The 26,760-nt window shown below is 40.5% G+C and overlaps 1 protein-coding gene and 1 long non-coding RNA gene across 2 annotated transcripts in view; both read left to right on the top strand.

Moving 5' to 3' along the window:
- The first annotated feature begins 391 nt into the window (after positions 1–391).
- Positions 392–9,467, top strand: LOC135222185 (mucin-5AC-like). The gene is made up of 6 exons (XM_064260341.1): positions 392–517; positions 2,860–3,234; positions 4,404–4,528; positions 7,141–7,248; positions 7,853–7,972; positions 8,931–9,467. Exons 2-6 carry the CDS (start codon positions 2,877–2,879, stop codon positions 9,264–9,266), a joined length of 1,047 nt encoding a protein of 348 aa, XP_064116411.1. The 5' UTR covers positions 392–517; positions 2,860–2,876; the 3' UTR covers positions 9,267–9,467.
- Positions 9,468–17,814: 8,347 nt separating this feature from the next.
- Positions 17,815–26,760, top strand: part of LOC135222184 (uncharacterized) — a 68,857-nt gene continuing 59,911 nt past the window's right edge. The window contains exon 1 of the long non-coding RNA XR_010316192.1: positions 17,815–18,029. This is a non-coding gene — a long non-coding RNA (uncharacterized LOC135222184). The remainder of the gene's footprint in view (positions 18,030–26,760) is intronic.

Genomic DNA, 26,760 nt, shown 5'->3' with positions numbered 1-26,760 from the left:
ATGAAAATGAAACCAAGTTTTATCTAGGGGGTATAGAAAATGATGGCGGAAAGGATAAAAGATGGTAATACAAAAAATTTCAAGTTTAAATGAGAGAGAGAGAGAGAGAGAGAGAGAGAGAGAGAGAGAGAGAGAGAGAGAGAGAGAGAGAGAGATGCTACGAGAAAATTAACTAAACCACCTGAAGGTTTGGTAATTCCCATCCATATCTGCAGGAGGGAAAGGAACGGGTGGGGGGAGGGAGGGTATGAAGACCGTGGGGATGTGGGGGGAGGGATTTGAGGAGAGAAGAGGAGGAGGAGGAGGAGGAGGAGGAGGAGGAGGAGGGCATGAAGAGCAAGAGGACAACCGGAGAAGGGCGCAAGAAAGAGGGACAACCTCTACAGAGGTTTTAAAGGCGGGTGCTCGGTTTCCCGACGACCAGTTGCTCCCTGGAAGCCTCACCATCGTTTTCCTTCGGTCAAGTCTCGAGATTCTGAAGAAATAACACAGGACTTTCTGCTGCTGGGCAACAATTGTGAGTCTTTTCGTGGTTTCAGTTCCAATGTAGACCATATAATTAAGTGTAAGATATGGAAGTGCATTCTCTGAGCAATTATGAGCTCAACTCTACAATGAAATAAACCCAGATATCAACCAAAGACAATTACATGTTTTAAAGACAGTATCTAAATAAGTAGACATAAGAAGGGTAAAATAAAATCATGGATTTATGACGCTTAAAAATGTGCGCAAAGGTCTATATAATTTTTGCATTGCAAGATGTATTTCCGGGTGGCATTTCATAAAAAATGCTTTTAGAACACGGAATAATTCTTTATGGTGGCTGCATAACTAACGTATTATATATATATATATATATATATATATATATATATATTATATATATATATATATATATATATATATATCGACTCTTTCCCACGGCGTTGAGGAACTTTCATTACCCTTAGTGCTCTTCCAACTTATACCGAATTAATTTATTGTTTATTGACAGGAAATTACTCTTACAGATAATTAACTTTTCTCTTCTTCGAACATTTCCTCGTACCAAAGTAACAAGTAAACGAATTACCCTCTGGTTTTTGTGAAAACCCATCGGGGGTGTATGTCTGGAATAATCCCTAATATATACATATACATACATATATATACATATATATATATATATATATATATATATATATATATATATATTAGACCCTTCTTGACAATCACCCCCAATGGGTTTTCACAAAAACCAGAGGGTAATTCGTTTACTTGTTACTTTGGTACGAGGAAATATTCGAAGAAGAGAAAAATTAATTATCTGTAAGAGCAATTTCCTGTCAATAAATTTCTTAGGTATAAGTTGAAATAGCCCGAAGGGTAAGGAAAGTTCCTCAACGCCGTGGGGAAGATCGAATATAAAAGCAAACGAAAGCTACGGTACTTATATACCATAACTACAGGGATTTGCAAATCCTGCTATAATACTGAGAAGTTATAGTTACCGGCAAATTAAACAATAACACAACAAACATAAACACAAGTACCTTGGAGCACGGCGAACATCCAAGATAAGTATGTAACCAAAGTAATTCCAACAAAACAATACACAAACTATGAAAAATAAAAGAACTTCCAAAACAGAAGCTGCACATAATGTTTTTGTGGTTGAATAATGCAATGTTTTATTGAGAAGGCAGGATCACCAATGGAACTTCCTGTTGAGTAAATCCCAGCAGATTATATACATGTAGCACTTAACCGACTTAAAACTCATTCCTTTCCTATTGTGTAACTATGTAAGCATGTATACTGTATGCATGATACATAGGCTACATATAATTTCATTGTATGGGCCTATTTTCAATACAGAGAACCTACAATTCATAAAATCACATTTGCTCTCGGAGACATAATCATTTTCTTTCGGATCAAATATACATTTACATACATATATATATATATATATATATATATATATATATATATATATATGTATGTATGCATGTATTATATATACATATTACAAATAAAGGTTGAAGCCGCGAAGGAAAGTGAAACAATGGAGTAACTACGAGATATACGAGATCTTTCGATTCAACGTCCTATGTCAGTTTGCTAAATAAAGGACGTTGAGTCGAAAGATCTTGCAGCAACTCCATTGTTTCCCTTTCCTTTATATATATATATATATATATATATATATATATATATATATATACACACACACATACATACATATATATATATATATATATATATATATATATATATATATATATATATATATATATATATGCACAATAGATAAAAGGAATAATGCGATTCAAAAGGAAATAACGGTAGTAAATTCTACATCAGCCATTAGCTTTTCCTCTGCATAACTGCCGTGCCATAATTTCTTTATTTATTCATATTCTAAACTGGAATTGGAACTGTTTAACCAAAAACATAATAAACTATTCCAACATATTAAACGGGTGAAATTTTAAATAAAATATTTCAATTGCCATGAATAAATGAATCCTTTTTAGTGCCTCCTGTTGAATATGCAAAAGGAACCTTTGAATCTCAGTTTGATGGAACCTCTCCAATGATAAGTCCTATACAGGTATATTTAAAAGCGATGTTCAAAGCAGCTTTCATTGACATAATCGTGATTCACTCCTGAACGAACATAAAAGCGAAATGAATAAGTTGGTGCCACCACGGGATAGCGCTTGAATACTTGTGTAATAACTCGTGTGTTTATTGATACCATATTCAGTGTAGATGTTTCTATTCAAATGAATAATGTACATCTGACCATCCTCTGTTATACATTTATGATCGTAATAACTTCAATAACCATATATTTTCATTATCTCCCAGTTTTACAGGACCTAAAAATGAATGTAGCAGTAAAAGTGGCCCAGCCAGCCATACTACTCCTTTTGTTGGTTTGGTCGGGATCAGATTATGCTTCGGCCGAAAAACTGTCCGTAATCCTACCCGGACAAAACACGGAATTCAACATCGGCGACGACCACAAACACGTCGACTTCGACATCAGGTCCAGCGGTGCCTTGGGCCTCAGCATACCTGTACCCCCAAATGGAGGACCGGCTGCGACTCCGAAGTCACCCCAATTGGTGCTGGATGCCCCGCCCGCAGCCGTACCCACCTCTCCCCCGGGCATAAATGGAGGCGGTAGCATCTTCAGGAACAACGGCGGCCTCTTTCCCGACACCAGACCAGCTATAAGTGGTGAGGCTTATTCAGCGCTTTTGCTTTTACGACGCCCTTCCCGCTGCGGCCAATCCTGTGGTGGAGCTTTTCCCATTAGGCGTTACTGCCCTGGGGTGGGAAGCGAAAGAGAGAGAGAGAGAGAGAGATAAGGAAAGGGTGAGCATAGCCCTTAAGCGCATACGTAATTATCTGCAGGTACTATTTATAGACAACACGCTGAGCATTTGAATTCCTAGCTGGGTTCCGACAGGCAGAATAGATTGAGCTTAGGAAGACGAAAGGGAGGAGGAAACCCTTCGTTTTACGAAATGAGAAAAGGGAGATTTCCTCCTCCGTTGTGGAGATAGAAATAGCAAGGCATTTCCTTTCCTCATTGACGCTTCTTCTACTTGAGGCCGAGTGAAAGTAAAAGACTCAAGGTCATGTGCGTATCAATGGCCGGAGAGAGACTGGGGGCAGACCGAGTTCTCACCAGACAGCTTGTCTATCACGCACTCCCTCTAGGATGTCTTTTTTTTGTCGCTATTCAAAAACCCCCTTTTTTTATCCTGTGGTTCAAGGGCATAAATGAAACCACTCATTTCCCAGAGAGAGAGAGAGAGAGAGAGAGAGAGAGAGAGAGAGAGAGAGAGAGAGAGAGAGAGAGAGAGAGAGAGAGCATGAAAAACGATAAAAAAAATCACTGATATTAATTTCTTTCACAAAGCGCAATATAAATTCCATTACATCCGCTAAAAATTAAGGTCAATTAACCCTTGAAAACTCTCTCTCTCTCTCTCTCTAACGCCCCCCCCACACACACACATCTAGTCAGTCAAGTCTAGGCAGCAATTGCTCGTAAATAATCAATTCGCGATATATTCACTCAAGTACCAAGCAGTGAATTATTATTATAATATTTTGCAATCGATTTAACCTAAATTTTCTTAGCAAACAGGATTCACAGAAGAAAACGCATTCTAATTCTAAATTCTAACGAAATCTAAGTATTAAGCACAAGATTTCATTTTTAAATATGGAAAGAGAGATCAATCAACCAACAATATGATACCATGCTTGAAGATACAGTAATGCTCCAATGGTTATAAATAAGGTCTGACGAGAGAGAGAGAGAGAGAGAGAGAGAGAGAGAGAGAGAGAGAGAGAGAGAGAGAGAGTTTCCGTTAACCATCTATTCTTTCTAACAGGTTTATATCAGACTCCTGACCTAGCACCTGTGCCACAACCGTCGATTCAAGACGCCTGCAAAGCCGAAACCGTCATCCTGACATCAACTGCAATAGTGACCTCCACAAGACTCTCAATATCGCAGGTTAGTGATCTGGGGTTCTTTAACAAAAAATTCTTATCTTCTGAATAAATAAAATCATGATGTTCAGAGTCAATGGAATACTCTCCTTAAATGGTCACTGTTCGAAATGCAAAATAAAAGAAAAGGTTGAGACGGGGTCAACTGTCTAATTTGATTTTAATGTTATTTAAAGATGCATGCTTGGTTTAGCTTCTACAATCATACTAGGTAATTTGATAGAGAATCTGAAAATCGCAAGAACTAGAATAAGCGGTGACTATTTTATTTTTACTAAATCACTATGTGTAAGACCCGTACAGTATACCTTATTCATTGCTCTGAAAACTTTCTTGATAATGTATGCCTGGTAAAGCAATGGGGTTAAATGTTTATAAAGTGTCTTAAATTTCCTTTTTCAAAACCCCCTGTAAGCTTAATGCATATCCCTTGAAAAAAGACTGCAACTAACCATGGTCTTAGTAGCTAAGAAAATGCATATTAGGAACAGTGAAACTTGACTCCCTGTATAAAATAAAGCGTAATTCTGTCCGTTTTCTTATCTGGAAGAGGCAAAGGAGTCATTTTCCGATGCATATTTTAAAATAACGGCTGGAAAAACGTATTTTAATCTCTTAAAGTATGCTGAAGTCTCCTTAACTATTGTCCCCAACAACAGCATCGATAAGCCACATCATGTTCTGTGGCTTAATAGAAGGTAAAATTCCTTTTTAGAAATATTCCACACAGCTTCACTAACACTAGAGCCGAAAGATACTTTTATAGGAAGAAAGTTTTTGTTGGGCCCAGACTTATAATTTCACAGGCTATTGACGTCCAAGAGGAAAATGATCTCTGTATGGTTTTAAACTCCTACCCAGAAAAGATATATCTTCAATCAGGATTTCAAGTTAAGAGTGATTCCACGTTTACAAGTAGACTAAGAAATTATTCAAAGGGGATGTGAGTTATACATTTTCGGGCCAAATTTCCCGCCTATTTACGGAGGGAGATTGGATAAAGTAATTCTGCAAGCCAATTCGATCATTTCTATATTACTGAGCCTCTGTGGGCCATTATGGGGCTCACAGAGACTATTTCCTTTTGTTTTCAGAGGTCATAAGAGACTGTTTCAAATGATTCAACGTTCAATATTTTTTACTGATACTTTATATGGTGCAAATTTTTCTCATTTGAGTTCTTTTTACTAATGTGCACAGGTTTCCTTAACAATTAACAGTTCATGAGCAGTATAAATGTAATATGTTTATAAACAGCAAAAACAATTTTCAGTGGGAGCGGATTTTGTTCTGTGAATAAACTTTAAAAGGGACATCTTTTATGTCACAGTTATTTTTGGAATAATTTGACGAACATTTCTACGAAGTAAAAATTCCTAAATTCATTTCAGCCTGTCCTTGGTAAGAGGAAAATCAGAGACACTCATTTCGCTGTTAGGCGTACGTCAATTAGGTGCTTTCAGTAAATACTTTCAATTTGTTCCCTCTATCCATCTATCTATCCAAATGAATGCTATGCATTTGGGCGTCGGTGGTGAGAACCCATCTGGGGAAAATACACAGACACAAACACACACACACATATATATAATATATATATATATATATATATATATATATATATATATATATATTACTTTTTACAGGGGTTGTCACCACCAACGCCTGAATACCAGATACATTACCTACTCAGTCATTAGGATAACAAAGGCACAATGGGTTTCAATGGGGAAGAGGTTAGGTAGCCATTCATCACCAAGCGTCCACACAACTTCACTCTGTATATATATATATATATATATATATATATATATATATATATATATATATTATATGTATTACTCGTATTTGGCTTCAATAAGACGGGATGGTTTAGATTTCAGATTCTTTCATTTACATAGTACAAGCTCTCAAAACATTCCGTCTCATAGAAGCCTAATACAATATATATATATATATATATATATATATATATATATATATATATATATATATATGTATATATATAGTAAACAAGACAAACCAGAATTAACTCTCATGGAAGGATCAGAATTACAGTATAGTTTCCAGAAAAATCCATTATACCTCAACTGACATAAACAATGGATAAAATACCTGGCGACTGTTCAACTGTGGTGGGCTGAATTAGTGGAAAATGACATGATGCCTACGGCCTCATTACCAAAAGAACTTCTAAAGCTACTACTCTGAGGGGAAGCAGTTTTGTTGAAATAACAATGCAAATTGGAATGGAATGGAATATAGAGTTTAGGTCAAGTTATAGCACTGGTCCCTAGAAGTAAATTAGCACTGGAGAGTGGAAAGGTTTGAAAGGTGCAACAAGAGGAAAACTTCACAGTTGCACTATGAAATCATTGTTAAAAGAAGGGGGATAGCACGATGGATGAAGGATAACATGATGGTACAGTCAAAGGAATGAAAGGGGTTGCAACTAGGGGCGAAAGGGACGCTGCAAGACCCTTTAGTAATGCAAACTAAACGCCATTGAGTAATAAGATGAAAACGAGATTGTATACCTTAGAATATCCCAAATTCTCTTTATTATTACTCAAAATAATTTCCCAATATATATTCATTTATCTCTGAATGAAACAGGTGGTTGTTCCCACGACAATAGTACAAGACCGTGTTGTCACTTCTACAGACATCAGATACCAAAGCGTTTACAGGACGAACTATGTCACCGTGCAAGCCCCACCACAGGTCAGTACATAAAGCGAAGTTTTCAAGTGTGTTTGTGAAGTTATCTTCTAAAATGTGTTTATGAGTAAAGTATGAACGCAGAAAAGAATAAAGGAAGTCTCTCTTGTGTTGTGACTGGACAACTATAACAGTAAACCGTGTGCAAATGTACATCTTTACACAAATACTTTTACTTTTACACCTTAAACGCAGAGAGAGAGAGAGAGAGAGAGAGAGAGAGAGAGAGAGAGAGAGAGAGAGAGAGAGAGAGAGAGAGAGAGAATTTATACATCCTTTAGGGATATATCCTTGTTAAAGAATGCAAATCTTTTATGATTTTGGTGTTATGTAAAATCCAAAGGCCACAAGGCCAAAGTAGCTTAAAACGTAAATTTTTGAAAAATGCTGATACTTTCTCTAGGCAGCAAGAAAAATTTATTAATAATGCAAATCTTTTTGCCTGAGAGAGAGAGAGAGAGAGAGAGAGAGAGAGAGAGAGAGAGAGAGAGAGAGAGAGAGAGAGAGAGAGAGAGTTTACTTCAGCTCCATAAACTCAAACCGAGCAAAATCATCCGGCAGCTGAAAATCAGAAATCATGTCTTCCCAAAATTTTTTTCTTCCACAGACTAGAGTGGAAACCACAACTCTGACGTCAGAGGTTGTACGATCTGAAACAGTATTCAGGACATCAACAAGAGTTCAGCAGCAATACTTTACAACCACCGATGTCCAAGTTCGTACTCAGGTAAGGCGGAGAGGAAATGATTTAAGACAAATAATATCCAATTATGATACCAAGGTAATGTGATCCATGAACGCATATATACATCACTTAGTGGTATATATATATATATATAATATTCCAGTGTTATAAGGTTACATTGTTTGACAAAACTTGAAAGGTCTGACCGAAATATTTTTTTTTACTTTTACCACTAAGTGAATAATAATAATAATAATAATAATAATAATAATAATAATAATAATAATAATAAACTGCCGCCTGCGTATGAAATTCAACTATTCACGTGAGGGTTCTACGAATATAGGTCTACTGAGCAGTCTTAATTTCCTCGGTTACCAGTCTATCTGCTGGGCCTTCATTGTTTTCCATACAGTATAGTCCTTAACTACGTATACTTGCACCGTCTAGTGGGTGCCATTTTGCTGGTGAAACTTATTTTAAAAACTTATTCAACCCCCAAAATACATATTCAACTTCTTCACTGTTGTAATTATCACATGGAATATGCCTAAGAATCCACTGACTTGAAAAGCTAAATTTCCAAGAGTAAAACTCTATAAGTGATAAAGAAACCACCAAAAATTTACATAAAAACATGCAAAGTACGTAAATAGACAAGAGGAATTTTACTAACGTTCGAAGAGATCCATTAGAATTATTACCTGTGTAATTCAATTGTATCTTATAAATCACGTCCAGTTAGAAATAATTACACAATGTATAAAGGTACATAAATACAAGTCTTTAAACATATACGCGTACGGGCATTGTAAATACACAGTCTAGCCAATATCTGCAGTGCTTCTCTAGCATATTATACTTCCTGTAATATTTGCAGAGCATGGGGAATAGTAAAATGTTGCTATGAAAAGCAGTTCAGATTATGTTAAATATATTAGTCCTATAAAGATAGGCTATTAACTACCAGACATCTTACTTAAAATGTTCATCCTGACAGGTCGTGACTTCTCAAGTGGTCGAACCAACTTACATCACAGTGACTTCAACGCAGATTCAGTACCAACCAAACACCTGCGAGGCTACCACAAGTACCTCCACCTATGCCGGCTACTCATACCCTACCCCGGGAGGCTCCGAGGCCAATTACGAGAGCAGCTACGGGACAGGTTCGTATGGCAGCAGCTACTACGGCAACGGCGGTGGCTCCAGCAGCTACGGCAATGGAGGAGGATACTGGCTAGGTTACCAAGGAAACGGATACTACGGTGATTCCTACAAGAGACCTACCAGGCAAAGGACCAGGAACAAAGGGATCTTCGGAAAGTGGTTCTAAAAAAATAAACAAAAACAAAAAAATTCTAGCAGAGAAAACTACCTCCTTCTAGATTTTATGATGACCGCCAGAATTGGCAAAATATACATATTCTGCACTATTGTGGTGGAAACAGGAATAATCAACAGAAAGATACAAACTTGAGAGTAATAACATATACACACCTATTCTCTCTCTCTCTCTCTCTCTCTCTCTCTCTCTATCTCTGTTCTCTCTCTCCTCCTCTCTCTCTCTCTCTCTCCTCTCTCTTCTCTCTATATATATATATATATATATATATAATTTTCTCCTCTTTAATGGCATTGCGTATTACCTAGATGGCTCATATTTACTAGTGAATTTTCTTGACTACAGTTCCTCTTTCTGACCTTTCCTTTAAACGGAAATAAGACACCAAATACAGTAGGAAGTCCCTATGTGAATTAACATGGATGTCTTCTAAAACCCCACCTTTATGTTTTGTTGTATTATTGTTGACTGAAAATAAAAGATCCAATTTTTCTAAAGCAGCATTTTCATTGTTAGTGTTACTTGATCTCCTAGTTATGTGCATCTTCATAGAAAATATAAATCTTTGTGGCTGAAAACTTACGGACATTATACTTTCGAATTCAAGCCATATAAAATATCGAATTATAAGCATGCTGCCACAGGGCAGAAGAGGCATGGCTTTGTATTTAATACAATAATGTGTGAAAAAACACATTCCTTACTTCCACACGTGCCTTACATAATAAATAAATAAATACATAAAAGGCAGAAAACCTCCAATTTTAGAACGCAATTTCGTTCACCATTTAATCAAATGTCGCTCAGAGAATATACATGAAAGCCCAAAATCTTTATATCAGTGAGTTTTTTTTTTTTCGAACATAATCGAAAAATTAGACAAGAGAGGCGAGAGTTTCAAACATTGATCTGCTCACTTCCTGGAATTGACAGTTGAAAACCGACGCATGCGCAATCGGATATTGACTGCTAACAACTGAAGAGGAATGATGACAGCAAGATTTTATATACATATATATATATATATATATATATATATATATATATATATATATATATATATAGCCTATATGTATGTATATATATATATATATATATATATATATATATATATATATATATACATACATACATACCCACGCATATACACAGGAGTCCAAAGCAAACGACAGTCAGCAGTACTATTAGGCATTTATTACTAGAAACGTTTCGTGTTACTTAAACACATCATCGGTTTGTAATAAATAAAATACAAAATAAATTACCAATTCAAAATACAGGTTAAATTAACGAAATTAGAGTCTTAACAACAATACAAAAGAAGGAAAAGTAATAAATAACCCGATCTTAAGAAAGGGAAAGACGAAGTGAGACCACACATTCACGCATGCCCAGAAAACACTTGAGCCAAGTGCAAAGGAAAAGACACACTGGCGTGTAGGAAGGGTGAACAACGTTTAATGAACAAAGACTCAGGGGTCGTTAAGTAGGAACACTGTTTGGTAGTTCCAATAATGGAAAAAAAATTTTTTTATCAATACTGGTCTGGCATTTAGCGGCATGATTTCTAATGCTAGAAAATTCAAGATTAGCAATACGTAAGCCATATAAGTTCTGGCTCACGTATTGCTGATCTTGAATTTTCTAGCATTAGAAATCATACACCGTTATGTTTAAATAACACGAAACGTTTCTAATAATAAATACCTAATAGTACTGATGACTATCGTTTGCTATATATGTATGTGTATGTATGTGTGTATATATATATATTATTATATGATATATATATATATATTATATATATATATATATATATATATTAATATATATATAGAGAGAGAGAGAGAGAGAGAGAGAGAGAGAGAGAGAGAGAGAGAGAGAGAGAGAGAGAGAGAACGTTCGTGTACACACACACACACACACATATATATATATATATATATATATATATATATATATATAATGAGAGAGAGAGAGAGAGAGAGAGAGAGAGAGAGAGAGAGAGAGAGAGAGAGAGAGAGAGTTTTGTTTAAAAATAGGTTGATTATATGCCAGCACGGGCTCTTGTTCATAGACCAGTTCGTAAGACTTACTATGACGATATGCCAGTAATAAAGTTGGTGGGGATTAATTGTTATGTTGATGTGAAAGTCATAACGACGAGTCTCCACTGTTTGACATTTTTATGGATCCGGCGATGCATAAGCTGGAAAAAATTAAAAAATTTTCTGGAGAAATTTTAAGAAATTCTGAAAAACAGAAAGAAAAATGTGAGAGGAAGTGAATATAAACTGAAGAGTGGGTTCTGTCGGTACGGACTCCGAAATTCTCCCAGCAAGAGGAAGTAGCAGCTCAGCTGGAGGTGGAACTGCGGGACATGGGAGAAGATGAGTACACGAATCCGAGGACTGGAAAGTGAATTCAGCCACTGTAAGGCTGAGAAGGAAAAAGCCTCCAGTTCAACGTTCGAGAACTGCAGAAGCAAATTGGGAAACTGTCGGGAAATAATGGCTCGCTCCAAAGTCAGCAACAAGAGAAAGAAATGAAGCTCAGTAAGCGGGATGATTTACGGCAAGCGAAAGACCGCCTCCTGGAAAAGGAAAAGATGGAGAGGTTGGCCAGCAGTATGGACGAGTATCTTCTTCTTTTGGAGGACGAGCGGCGAAATCTGTAGGCGAAGAATAGAATGTTGTTCCACTACTTCAATAACCTCCAGATGACGAAAAACTACAGGAAAGAGTTGCAGTTCTTACTAGGTAGCACGAGACAGTAGCAGTCTGCCTCGATCGAACGGAAAGGAAATTAGAGTGAATCTCTGATATTATATGCCCCTATGTAATCTCGTATCAAATGTTTGTTAAAAGTAAACTACCACTGGAATTTGCCTTATTATGTGCTAGAAATAGAAAAAAAAATATGGCGGGAAATTTTTTTTGGCAACTGCAGACTGTCGGAAAAATTACCAAATCTAAGGTGGTCGCCACAATATTAGAAAATATTCTTTTTGACCTAATCACTGGAACCAGAGCAGAGAAAAACAAGCTTAAAATGTTGTTTTATATGTTCGTTTACATGAGGAATTTGTTTTAGGTTTTTGTACTATTGACTGTACTGTATGTCCAGCGCTAGATGCATTGCAATTTGCTATTTAATTTTGCTAATGGAACTAATGTTATGTATTAATGTTTTTTTTATCTTCACAGGAACCCTGAAGGACCATGAAGTAGAGGAGCCATTTTGAAGAACCATATCGTCTAGTCCAAAGAATACTGATCACACTATGGAAGATCCTCCACCTGAAAAGAGGTCTAAAACAGATTTTGGACTTCATTTCATATGCAAAACAAAGGGGACATGGGACAATAAAAACTACGATACTAAAAACCCATCAATTCAAGCCACTGACAAACTGATCACATCCAGTGAACGTTGTAGGTAGGGTGAATCCGAATTCAAGTCCCTAAACAGTCGACTACAGCGCGCCTAAGCCAGTGAACTCTTAAAAAATTGTATTTATCATACATATTGCTACAAAATTGTCACCCATAAACATTATGCCGATAGTGCAAGAGTTAGATTTGAAAACTGATTAAGTTCCGGAAATACTACAACTGCATGCAAGAAAAAGAAGACGACCTTCTGCCTGTGATTCAACAACGGCTGCGTGTAGTACAGCTTCCTAGAGGAATGTCCGAGAACATTTCTACCAAAAAGATAGAGAGTTAACTTCGTGATATATCATCTAAAAATATGGGGACTCGCTTAAAAGACACTGGTCTAGACTCAAGTAATGATATACTACGTGTCAGGTTAAGCAATCTTGTGTGCTCGTCTGATCCATCACATGCAGTTGCTGAGGATATGAATTATCATTTGCCATTCTAGTTAAGGCTGCTAAAGACATTCAGAAACTAAGCAACCAAAAACCGGCTCTGTTAAATTTGGCCAGCTCTTATCAGACATTCAGATCCTTGACATGGTTGAAACCGAGCTAAATAATGACAGTAAGGATGTTGTATTGAATATGAATGATGTTCACCAAATGTACTTTCAGCTGCTTAAGGAGATTGTGCACCCAATACCAGAAAAATCCTCGATGCAGACCAAATCTTGAACATTTCATCCTAGAAAATATCAAAGAGGTTAATTTCACCAGACCTCCAGATAAAACTAAACCAACTAAACCTGAAAAAATTCTTTCAAACAGAAGGAAAGATTATCTGACAGCTTGGCAGTAAGTGAAGATGATCTAAGTCGGATATGAGAGTGCTTTTGAAAACAGCCAAGACACTGATCAGAAAACATATTGCAACCTCCTGTCCATGGAAGTTTCATGGAACATTTACTGATTATGAACCACCTACATTGTTCAATACATTTTGTAAGTATGCTGTTCATGGTATAGGAAGAATCAAATCTACAGTCAATAAAAGTGCAAGTGTACTGGCACAACACGGTGGGGGCTTACAGGTCTGATAGACAGGTGTCGTTCAAAACCAAGAATAATGATGGAGCTTTTCGACAACACTGACTCTCCACTCAGTGTTGGCCTAGCACAGTTATGGATGAAAAATTATCAAAGGACATATTGGAACGAGATAAGATTGGATAATGCATGTTTATGGAGTTTTTGACTGAGCGCCAGACATAAGGACAAACTTGTGTATGTGGGATAAAATGACAAAGAAGCTAAAAAATTTCAAAACCACAAAAGCCACAATAGAAGTGAATTAAGATGGAAAGCTAGTAATGATCAAAGTTGAGCGTGGACTATTGCAGTGACTCGTCATCTCAAGAAGTCGACCACAACTTGATCTGAGGGAATGCATTGTCATTATGAATTTGACATAGTCCCATGATCGTTATTCATCAGATGGAGCAATCTTGTTAGCATAAGGGAAAGCAAAATTATTACACCATCTTGAGCTGCTAGCCAATAATGAACAATTGATCACTCACATTCCAGCCAAAAGATCCTACACAACTGATACATCTGACAATGAAAATGTTCAAGAGATGGAAGCAGCCGAAGTCATGCCCAAGACATACTAGAATGTGATGGTACCTTGCCAAAGTATAAGTTATTATAATCAATGTCATGGCCCTTGTGAATGCAATACCCAAGACTGACCATATCAACACATGCTGTGATTTTGTTCAAGTATTTCTTGACCATCTCAGCAACATAGCCAACAATTCTGAAGAAGTGACGTTAGTATTCGACAGGTATCTCGACACTTCCCTCAAAGAATAATTGAGGAGAAAACGAACGAAGGGGAGATCTACATATTACCATGTCAAGGACACTACTTTATTTGAGAATAATGCTTTGAAGGATTTCCTTTCAAATATCAAGACAAAAGCAGAACTTACGATTTATCTAGCTGCAAAGTGTACGGACAGATCGTAGCAAGAGTCAAATAAACCAACTGAAGAATTTCATGGTTACATCAAGGACAAAGACTACCCTTCTCACACACAACCACGAAGAGGCCGACACCTTACTTTTGCTACATTGTATTTCAAGTAACAAAAATACAAAGGTTGTCATTGCTTCTCCAGACAGTGATGTTTTCCTTCTCATGGCCCAAATGTACTCAAACTTACCCAGTGATATAAGCTTCCTTACGGGGAAGGGAAGCATGAGAAGAAAAATACTGGTCAAACCAGTTTATGAAAAGTTAGGAGAAAGACCCCTCAGCGTTATTAGGCTTTCATTCTCTAACAGGATCAGACATGTCTGAACGGTTTGCTGGGAGAACCAAAGAATGGTAATCCTAAGCGTTCTTGGCGTGTGATGATGTCTTACTTAATGCTTTAGAATCTTTAGGATACCTAGACCTGGAATAAGAGGTATACGACTGGTTGGAACAATTTGTCAACAATTGTACCAGTCCAGTGTGTACACTAATGTGACGGATCTTCACTAACAACCGGGTCACTAACACTGCATATTCAACGGGCACATTATATAGCAATAACGTGCAGAAAGGCTGGCAAAAGCCATCCATGTCTCTCATCCTTGTTGAATACGGGGGCATCTAAGCATTATAGTATTCCAGTAAAAGATGTTTGAATCTCTCAAGCCCCTGCTGCTGTGATGAACTTGGTAAAGTGTGGATGTAAACGTGGATGCAAGGGGAAATGTAGTTGTTTGAATAACAATACGTATTGCACGCACATAAATGTTTAGCTGTCTAAACTTCAAGTGCAGCAACCAAACTAATTTATATATTATAAATGTAGTACCGGAAGACTTGGACAAGGAAGGATGATTTTGAGAAAATGTATATATACGAACTACCTATAAGAAACACAGATGAGGATGGATGACTTAATGAGAAAACGCTCAAATATGATATATACCATTTGCTTATTAAGATTTTTAATGTTATAAGGACATACTTTGCTGTTTTTAATTATGTTCCACTAAATGTATGACAAATTGCTACATTTTTTAAACGTTTTATAGGTGCCATTTTATTTCCATTAAATTCTATTGAGCTATAGATGTAAAAAAATAGAAGTAAAAAATCAGATTTCTAGGGTATTAAAAGGTCTATAAAGACTTCTCATTTATGTTTTCATCTTAACTGGGTGAAAAAATAATGAATAAATGCAATATTTCTTGCCTTCCATGGCGGCCATCTTGGATATCGTCAATTTACCCACCGAGTGAAGTTGAGAAAATTCCCACCCTATTTTTCCTTAATCATAATCATTATATAAAGCAAAATCAAGTTGTAAATAATTTTTAACAAAGTTTTGACACAAAACCTAATTCTCCTACATAAGGCCTTACACTACACAAACAAATCCATTTGCTGATTATTTTGTTTCATATGTAAATACTATTCATATCTTGTTAATATTTTTCATTCAAGGAAAAGGATGTGATACTATGTAAAAGCAAAACGCTAAGTTCACTTAAGTCAAGAAATGCAACAATGACTTGCATATAACCTTAGTTAAATGATGCTCAGAGACAAAGAAGGCACTTGTTTTTGTATTTTATTACATCCTTTTCCTTTAATTTACAATGAAAAATATTATTTTTTTCACCTTTGGTAATGTGTGCTGCACAAACCATGTGGTAATATATTCTATTATAAATGTACGTGTATATATGTATGTATATATACATGTATATATAGCTATAAACAAAATTATAATAGCATTACCACATGATTTGTGTAGCACCAATGTGAAAAAATAAGTTTTGGATTTAAATTAAGTTGAAGGTTCACTTTAAACAGTTACAGTATCCAATGAACCTACATCAATTATAAAGAAAAAACACAAACTGTAAGACCCCATGAATTGTGAAAGCCCCAAGATGTAGACTTTTTATTATTGTTAAATCTTACAAACACTTGCAATTCTAGGCCTGACAACTCGTCACATTTTAACTTAAGAGTGAGTTCAAGTGGGTAAAGGTTTGTGTATAAGCCTGCCTCTTTCCTTCCAACATTGATTCATATACCTCCGTGTGCTTCCACTTCCATCCATGACCAGCTCTCACCTTGACAAGATTCTCAAGGATTTTATGAAACACTACGCTATTTATTAACCATCCTTTACCTGAGTGGAACATTTCCATGCCTGAGGTTTAAAGAGCACCAGATCTACCACTACCTAAGCAGCAACAATGATTGGGCAAGCCCACGAAAAGTCAATGAATGTCTAGTATCTACATAGGCCTACCTAGTTAGGCTATTGAGCATACACGTTTTTTCATCTAGTCTAATCGCATCCATCCATTATGCCTAATAACACATACAGGCATTAACTATAGTAGGTACCTACGGTTTATACTCAGCCATACTATAAAATTACCTAAGCCTACTTTATAAGCTACTGGTACCGAACCTGGTAACGGACCGGACCACAGATGATAGTACTTACTACATAGCCTAGGATAGCCTACATTGAATAAGATCGTTGATTCCGGTTACGAGAACCTTCCAGATTTACTGGAAGTGGAACCTGGCCTTAACCACGTAAACAGGAAACAAACACAAATGCAATCGTACCTTGAAATCCAAAACAAAAGCCGAAAACGTATCTTGATCGAATCGTCATCACTGCTAGGTAAGCCAGGCGCTGAAAAATATGGCAGACAAAGTTTTCTCTCGAATTGTGAAGGAAACTTCTTTCAAGGGAACGTTTGCACTATTAGGTAGATATGATTCGTGTAAGAAATCCATACGCGCACTCAATTCGTTACACAAATTTCGTAACGGAGCAAGCTGATAATAGTGCAACCGAGAGAGACGTACATGTTTTTCACCAACGATGCACATAAACATGATTGAAGTTTACTCAATCAATGGCAATGAGAGAAGTACGACTACGACTGTACGATTAATACCAACCTTAAAAACTTTACAAAACTAATCTTTTTATATTTTTTAGTTTTTATTTGACTTTTTGTCATTAAAGTATTAATGAATTTAAGATTAAACGTAAATATACAACTACTGGTAATTTATTGTATAGTAGGTACCGCCTCTCTGTTCTTCCAGATAGACGAAAGGTTGGTGTTCCTATGTCGACAGTTCCCGAATTTAATCTTTGTTGCTTGTAATTGTGGTGCGTGCCAGTAAACTGTTTCTCGATCGTAGTTCTCATCTAAGGGTGATGTATGCATTATCGTAACGTATAATTGCAAGCGTTAAATGTTTCTATACCTAGTGGAAAATATTCCCAAAACTCTCACTGTCAGAAGAAATCTCGCAGAAGCTACTTAAGGTAAGGCGTTTTTCTGGGTATGCCTACTACCTACTATGAGATTCAGGGTCTCTGTAACACGGTTTTTTGGACTTTGCTCCTTGTCAAAGCATTGGGTGTAGCTGAAAGTTGACATATGTATATTTTACAACCACACACAAATTTTGTCAGCATTATCAATAACCTAAACCTGATAGTTTTGATTTTTATAGAGTAAAAATGATCTAGCCGACGCCATGGCCAATGATTACGAGCCAAGAGTCGAAAAACATTCATTACGTAGCAAGGTAAACAAACACTTTTTGACTAAATGTTGCCCCGCCCATCCACCAGACAGAAATGCCATCGGCTCTGAAACCCAAAGACTTTATGAATGGCGGAAGGATACATAGATGTGGGTGGGGTATCAGTGCTAGCGTAGTAATACTACTGTAGCAGTAGTGCCGCAACAGTATAGCAGTAATATACATGAATTAAACGTTTAGGCCAACTGCTGGGATCCTTGAGGATCATTTAGCACTTCTTACAACTACTAGAGAAATTAGTTTTTATAGCCAGAAGTTAAATTTTCTAATCCAACAATGCCCATGGTAGCCTCCAGTGTTATCCTGAATTATAACGAGGCGAAAGTGGGTGGAGCCTCATGAAGTCACCATTCTGACGATAATTATTGGTGAAGGTTTAAAGCCAATATACGGTACCGGCTATTTTTTTTCAGTAAATAGGTAGATAGCCAATAAATAAAAATTGCTTGACATTGGACATAGCAGTTATCAAATCAAGCTTGTCTACTATGTTTTTGGTAATTACCAACTATTCCCTACATCTTGTCAATCTGATTGTGACCTATAAAGTAGACTGTAATTTCTTTGGAAACTTATTTTGGGAGTTAGACTTATAATCGAAGTGTTTTTGTATTTATTAACATATTTTGTTGGTTTGTTCATTATGACAATTATCAGTGGGGAGGTTCCAGAGTTCATAAAGGTGTACTGCTTTGCTTGTATTTAAATTTGTATGTCATTGTTGCCAGAGGTTTAGCCTTCGTTACGTATAGCCAATCATCCATCAAGAAAGAGGGAAGAAATGATGTCATAAGTTACGTAACGAGTGCGTTCGAAACCTTTTCGCTGAGTAAGTTGGCCCGTCTTCAAAAAAGGTCACTTTTACATTATAAGTACCAAATTTATTCAACCTACGTAGTGCAGAATACACTCAAAATTTATGTGTTGATATAATATGTATTCAGAATAAGTGTTATATTTATGAAATGCATATATAAAAAGTTATTGCGAAAAAACCGTGTTACAGAGGCCCTGAATCTCATAGTAGGTACTGAGTTGTAGTGGCTTAGGACGCCCGGTAAAAATAGTGTGAGAGGTGGACAAAGAAGCAGGTAGAAGTGTACTGATTTTTATTACAGTCAAGGGAAATATAAATATACAGCATGCGGACGGAAATGTGGTCACCGACCCGCGAGAGAGTAAAAGTGGGTCGGCGAGACCCGATTTGTGTTTCTTGAGAGACATAAAATACAAAATATAAAAGTACACAATATGTGGTTATACAAGCTTTATACACTGACGGAAAGCCCGCTGAATGCTCTCTCAGGGGGAAGTAAGAACAACGCGAATGATGAATTATATACAGAGAAAATTATGAATAAGCGTTGTCCTTACAAATACTCCCCCCCTAAGACAATAATTAGGTATGATTGTTGGCTGACTTCTTTGTACTTCGGGTAGTCACTCGCGGAAGCGAGCTGGACGGCGGAGGCGCCCTCGGGTGCGTGATATTAGTTGCCGTGGTAGATCCTCGGGGGTTTCCGGGGACGGGATGCCTCCCCTGAGGTGATCCTCGGGGGGTTCGACCGTCTTTCGAGGGTGGCCGCGGCTACGGCTAGGAGGTTTGGCGATCGAAGGAGTCGCTTTTTTCCGAGGAAGATTGAGGCGCCCTGTGGAATCCGCGTCTGCGAGGTCCTCGTCCATGATGAAGGCTGGTTTCAGGCGATCGATTGTGACCCAGTCCTCGCGACCGTTGATGGATAAGAGATTATGCCTTGTCAGTGCGTCGTAGGACGCGGAAGGGACCGCGGTAGGGTCTCGTTAGAGGCGGGCGGCGGGCGTCGTCCCTGACGAAGACGTGCTTGCACGATGATAGGGCCTTCGGGAGGAAACGTTTGGTTCTGTCGGAGAAGGTTTTGACGCAGGGCGTGAACTTCCCGGCGGATTCCCGAAGCCTGGCGATGGAGACGTCAGCGTCGTCGGCATTGGTCGGGAAGAACTCGCCAGGGACTGTTAATGGCTCCCCGTATACCTTCTCCGCGGGTGATGCCTCGCCGTTTCCCGCCGCGGGGCAGTCCTGAGACCGAGGAGGACCCACGGTAGTTGGCTCTTCCAATTTTCGTCGGTGCAGCGCGCCATCAGGGAAGCCTTGATCGAACGGTGGACTCTCTCCACCATGCCGTTAGCTGCTGGGTTGTAGGCGAGTGGTGGCATGTAGCGACGTTTCCATTAGGCGGGCCAGGGCAGTCCACAACTCCGACAGGAAAACTGGTCCGCGGTCTGTCGTAATTTCGTCTGGCACTCCGAATCGACTGATCCAGCTGGCAAGGAGTGCTTCGGCACATGCTTTCGTGGTCGCCTCCGACATCGGCGTTGCCTCGGGCCATCTGGTGGAGCGATCGATTACCGTCAGGAGGTACCTGGCGCCTTCCGACGGGGGCAGGGGGCCAACGACGTCTATGTGGATGTGGCCGAATCTTCGTTCTGCTGCGGAAATTTCCCCACGCCTGATTCCGTGTGCCGACTGATTTTGCTAGTTTGGCAAGGCACGCAGGTCCTGGCCCACTCGAGGGAGTCCTTCCGAATTCCATGCCAGACGAACTTCTCCGTCAGGAGGCGCACCGTCGTCCGGCCCGAGGGGTGCGAGAGTCCGTGTATGACGTCGAACACGGCTTTCCTTCGGGAGGCTGGGATCAGCGGGCGCGGGCGGCCCGGGTGCTGATGTCGCAGAGGAGCGTCATGCCTGCGGGTCCGAAGGGCACGTCTTCCCACTTGAGGGCGGTGATAGCAGTGCGGTATGCGGCAGTCTCCGGGTCGGCAGCCTGTTCCCGGGCGAGGTCTTCGTAGTCGACCCCGAGACGCACGGCGTTGATTTCTATCCTCGATAGGGCGTCTGCCACGGGGTTCTTCTCGCCAGGCACGTACTGGATGGTGCAACCGAACTCTGCGATGGCTGCTAGGTGCCTCTGTTGTCTCGCTGACCAAGCGTCGCCCGCCTTGGTGAAGGCGTGTACCAAAGGGAGGTGGTCCGTCCTGATCGTAAAGGGGGAGCCCTCGAGGAGGTAGCGGAAATGTCGCACTGCTTGGTACACTGCCAGGAGTTCGCGGTCGAACGTGCTGTACCTCGTCTCGGCGGCTGATAGTTTTTTGCTGTAGAAGGCGAGTGGCTGGGGCTCGCCCTGGACCATCTGCTCGAGGACAGCCCCGCAGGCGACGTTGCTGGCGTCGGTGGTGAGGTGTAAAGGTGCAGCAGGGTCTTGGTGGCATAATGTCGCCGCTCTGGCGAGGGCCCTCTTGTCTCGTTGAAAGCCTTCTCTTGTTCGGCCTCCCACGTTAGGGCCTTTGGTTTCCCCTTCAGGACCTGTGTTAGAGGAGACATGGTGCGGGCGGCGGCGGGGATGAATCGGCGGTAGTAATTGACCATTCCGATGAACTCCTGCAGGGACTTGACCGTGGTTGGTGTTGGGAACTTCTGCACCACGCCTACCTTCGAGGCCATGGGGCGCACGCCCGTCGCGGAGATCTCGTGTCCGAGGAAGTCCACCTTCTCGGCGCCGAAGGTGCATTTGTCGAAACGGACGACCAGCCCGTTTTCCTGCAGGCACTTCAGGACCGCTCGGACGTGATGTAGGTGCTCCTCCAAGGACCTGGAAAAAATCAAGATATCGTCGACGTAGCAGACGCAGAAGGGCAGGTCCCCCAGGATGCTGTCCATCAGGCGCTGGAAGGTGGCCCCTGCATTCCTCAGGCCGAAGGTTGAGTAATGGAAGACGACGGAGCCAAAAGGCGTGATGATGGCAGTCTTGGGGACATCCTCGGGGTGCACTGGAACCTGGAAATAGGATTTTAAGAGGTCCATTTTTGTGAAGACCTTCGCCCCATGAAGGGCCCCTGTCAAACAAATCCTGCATGTTTGGCAAGGGGTATTGGTCGGGGATTGTAGCGAGGTTGAGTCTTCTGTAGTCTCCGCAGGGCCTCCAGGTGCCGTCAGGTTTCTGTACCATGTGCAGGGGCGACGCCCAAGGGCTCGATGCTTTCTTGCAGATGCCCATTCGTTCCATCTCCGAGAACGCCTGCTTCGCCTCCTGGAGGCGGCCTGGAGGGAGTCGTCGGAACTTCGCGTGTGTCGGGGGGCCTGTGGTGGTTATGTGGTGGAATATCCCGTGCTTGGGCGGCGTCCCTGCCGCCTGACGAAGTTCCGGCTTGAAGACTTCGGGGAACTCCTGCAGGAGGTTGCCGTATTTGTGGGGGGCGATGGTACAAATTGTAGGGGCGCCCGGGCCTGCTGCCAGTGGAAGGGAAAGGCATGTCCCCGTGTCGAGGAGGCGTTTGCGGCCCACGTCCACCAGGAGGCCGTTCTGCGCCAGGAAATCTGCCCCCAGTAGCGGGATCCTGACGTCCGCGATTGTGAATTCCCAGACGTAGTTTCGCCCCAAGATGGATATCTCGAGGGGCTTCGTGCCGTAGGAACGGATGGGGGTCCCGTTTGCGGCGACGAGGGAGGTTGTTTTGTCGGGCTCGCGGCGGCTACAGGTCTTTTCCTGACGGCAGGAATATCGAGTGCATTGCCCCCGTATCCACCAACATCCTCCGGCCGGAGATCGCGTCGCGGACGTAGAACCCTACGGTGTGTGGTTCCGACGCGGCCGTTGCCACGGGCGGCCTTGGTTTTGTTTGCCGTCGCCGTTTTTTGACTGTTGGAAGGTGCAAGGGCTTTCGCACCTCTTGGAGAATCTCCTGAACCTCCGGTGGAAGCGGCACCAGGAGTTTTCACCTCGCTGCGTGTGGGAGGACTTCCCTTGGGATACGGCGCCGATCTCTTGCGTTGGGTCGTCGTCGTCTTCTTCCTTCTCTGCGGCCAGGCACACGGAGGATCGGGGGGGGGCGGCGAGCTTCGTGGCATTGTTCGACAACGTCAGCTTCTTTGCCTTCTCTAGTAGTTCGTCGTCCTCTAGGGTGTACGCGTCGGTCAGCTGCTTTCGGACGTCCGGCTCGAGTTGCCGCAGGAATATTTCGCGGCTCAGGCTGATCTCTACCTTTTTTCCGTCGGGGCCTATTTCGGGCAGACGGACGAGGCCCATCACAGTGTCCCAGGCATCTTGGGTGTCGGCGCCGCGCATGGGGTGTTTCGCGGACTAGGTCAGGCGCGAGGGCGCCCTTTCAGCGATGGGCACGGAATAGGGTGTCAAGAGCCTTTCTTTTATCTCGTCGAGCGTGACAAGTCCGATTCGTGCTCGACCGGTCCAGCCAGTTAGATTATTCGGTCTAACACCTCTGTCGGGAGAGCCGCTGCGACGAGGTCAGCCTGCAGCACTTTGTTTGTGAGCCCCGCGATCCGGAATTGCCCTTCGGCTCGGAAGAACCAGGAAGACGGGTCAGCCGTTGTGAAGGGGGGCAATTTGACAGCTTGAGCGGCCGCTGTGTCAGAGTCCGTCGCTGGGGCGGGGGAGGCCCGGGTTTCCCGCGAGGTACTGTTTGCGCCCATTGTCCTCTCTCACAAAAACGGTCGACAGAGTCGTGAATGGCGGGCCAAACCGTTTGAGGAAACGCCTCTGACACACCTTGGGCAGGTTATGCCGTATTTAGTCCGTTAGAGGCGTTGGTTATTTCCACGGTAGGAGCTTTCAGAGATCTATACTGAGGCGCCGTATGAGTCCGTTAAAGATCTCTGAAGGTGAGCGGCGGTAGTGAGTCCCTTAATGGCTAAGCCAAAACCGCTTGGGTCACCGTCCAAACCGGAGGTCACCAGTTGTGAGAGGTGGACAAAGAGGCAGGTAGAAGTGTTACTGATTTTTATTACAGTCAAGGGAAATATAAATATACAGCATGCGGACGGAAATGTGGTCACCGACCCGCGAGAGAGTAAAAGTGGGTCGGCGAGACCCGATTTGTGTTTCTTGAGAGACATAAAATACAAAATATAAAAGTACACAATATGTGGTTATACAAGCTTTATACACTGACGGAAAGCCCGCTGAATGCTCTCTCAGGGGGAAGTAAGAACAACGCGAATGATGAATTATATACAGAGAAAATTATGAATAAGCGTTGTCCTTACAATAGTGTGAACACTTGACCCCCACAACGCGATAGTGTTCAGTGTATCTCGTTAGGTGCACTGTTGGTATTGGTAGTACGCATAGATATAAAAGCCTAGATGCCGCATCGGGCGCTAGCTGAATAGGCTGGCGCACGTCATCAGGCCCGCCATCTTGGGGCGGTAATTCAAACAATGCAGCAGCCTGCAGTATATGACGTTTTTTCGCCACTATTCGCTTAATATTGCACGGATTTTCTTGTCTGATGGCTCGTTACAAAGCTTACATAATTCCCTACAAGGATCTAATAAAATAAAGTTGTTCCTTATTGTTTGAAAGTTAACTTACAATGACTTTGTTTTAGCAGGTAGGGGGAAGGGGGCTAGTTGTACACAAATGTTAATATTTACCCATAACTATTGCTGTAAATAATAATTTGAAATGCTGTGATAAGACAGCCTACGAAAAAAAATGGTTAAAACAATATTATTTAAGGGCCATTAGGTCAATAGGGTAAAATGTTGGACACTAATTTGATGTTTCTAGATTTCTTTCACTGCATTATAGCTATGTAATATTAGTGTTAATCTGGTCCTTGTAATAAGAACTAAATGGCCAAGCAAGGCACATAATGAGTTTTTGTTGATGTTTTGATATAGCCTGCTGATTTCATATCAATGCATATAGATTATCATTACAATGTAGTATCATTAAACTGTTGGAAACAGCAATGAAAAAAAACTTGTTTAAATTGCTGGGAATATTTATAAATAAATGCACAGATGTACAATAAATGTTATATATACATTCAATGTAAGAACAAATATCATGAAAATAAATCATTGTGCAATACATTTATGAGAGTTGTTACTTCAAAGTATAGGCTTAATGACCCATAAGGCCACCCACAGCTTTAAATTTATACATGTGTGACCAAACCAATGAACAGTTAGCTGAAAAAAAATTAGACTGGCCTTATGATTGTGGTCTAGGCTGAAAGGCTCGGTGGGGGGGGACGGTTACTATGACCGGGTATACAGGGTTGCTCATCAGGATTGGCTCATTTTGGCAATTTTGGTCTATAGAAGTATAGAGATGGCCCAGGCCCTTATCCCAAATAAGGTATAATAATTTGGGTCCTTGACAACACAGGTCTTAGAGATGAGCTATATTTTGAACTGTTAATGCTTGCCATAATGATATATCTTAGTCTGAGCAAATTAAAGGTAGTTTTGTGTAAAAATTTAAGTTCTATATAATTATTTCACCATATAAAATTAGGTCTAGAGATAGGTCACTTTTTTGCCACTAGACGAGGGTCTCTTGATACCCGCTAAATTTTCCAAAGCCAGGTCTAGAGGTCAGAATTCACTGAGGAGCATCCCGTTCCAAAAAAATGGAAGAACCCCCACCCCACCCAGGCTCAAAGGAGCAGGCAGAGATGCAAAGGCTAGATAACACAGAAATCCTAGTTATTCTAGGGCCTACTGTAGTTTATTTTAGGCTCAACCCTACAGTTTTATGACTTAAACTTGTAGGCCTGTGCCAAAAATTATATTGGGGGATTTTTTAACAGAGCACTTCGAGAGACAAAGATTTTACTTAAGTTGCACAGATCCATAGCTGTAGGCCTACTTTAGTCATCTGTCTTATCACAGCATTTCAAATTATTGTTTACAGCAATAGTTATGGGTAAATATTAACATTTGTGTACAACTAGCCCCCTCCTTCCCCCTACCTGCTAAAACAAAGTCATTGCAAGTTAACTTTCAAACAATAAGGAACAACTTTATTTTATTAGATCCTTGTAGGGAATTATGTAAGCTTTGTAACGAGCCATCAGACAAGAAAATCCGTGCAATATTAAGCGAATAGTGGCGGAAAAACGTCATATACTGCAGCCTGCTGCATTGTTTGAATTACCGCGCCAAGATGGCGGACTTGTTGATGTATGTCCGGCCGGCTGATGCGGCATCTAGGCTTTTATATCTATGGGTAGTACGTAAGGTTCTTTGCAGCGTCCCTAGCGGCAACCCCTTTCTTTACTTTTACTAACCTCCTTTCATGGTCTCTATTTTCCATCTCCCAACGGTTGATTCATAGTGCAACTGCAGGTTTTCCTCCTGTGCTACCTTCCAGAACTTTTACTTTCAATTTCCGTTTCAGGGCAGAATAACCTCATAGGTCCCAGTGCATGTCCTTTGGCCTAAATTCAATTCATGAACTCTTGACATGAAAATTTAGTTACATGACCTAATACTATATCTTTATGAATCTGTTTTCAGAATGTTGTAATTAGGTAGTTGTTTATATATTTGTCAATGAGTTTTGATTAGTTCTGAGCCCTATGGGGTTTTAGGCTTAACTGTACGCCTTACATTTACAGCTATTTAATTACATATGACGACATTATCTGGGAATCATAATCCC

Source organism: Macrobrachium nipponense, chromosome 3 (genome assembly GCF_015104395.2).
Source record: "Macrobrachium nipponense isolate FS-2020 chromosome 3, ASM1510439v2, whole genome shotgun sequence".
Classification (NCBI taxonomy): Eukaryota; Metazoa; Arthropoda; class Malacostraca; order Decapoda; family Palaemonidae; genus Macrobrachium; species Macrobrachium nipponense.
Note: the sequence above shows the minus strand (reverse complement) of the source record. Positions and strands in the feature narration are given on the sequence as shown.

Coding starts and splice junctions, on each gene's coding strand:
- LOC135222185 (XM_064260341.1), top strand. CDS start 2,877: ATGAATGTAGCAGTAAAAGTGGCCCAGCCAGCCATACTACTCCTTTTG. Junction 7,249..7,852: donor CCGTGCAAGCCCCACCACAG/GTCAGTACATAA, acceptor TTTCTTCCACAG/ACTAGAGTGGAAACCACAAC. Junction 7,973..8,930: donor ATGTCCAAGTTCGTACTCAG/GTAAGGCGGAGA, acceptor TCATCCTGACAG/GTCGTGACTTCTCAAGTGGT.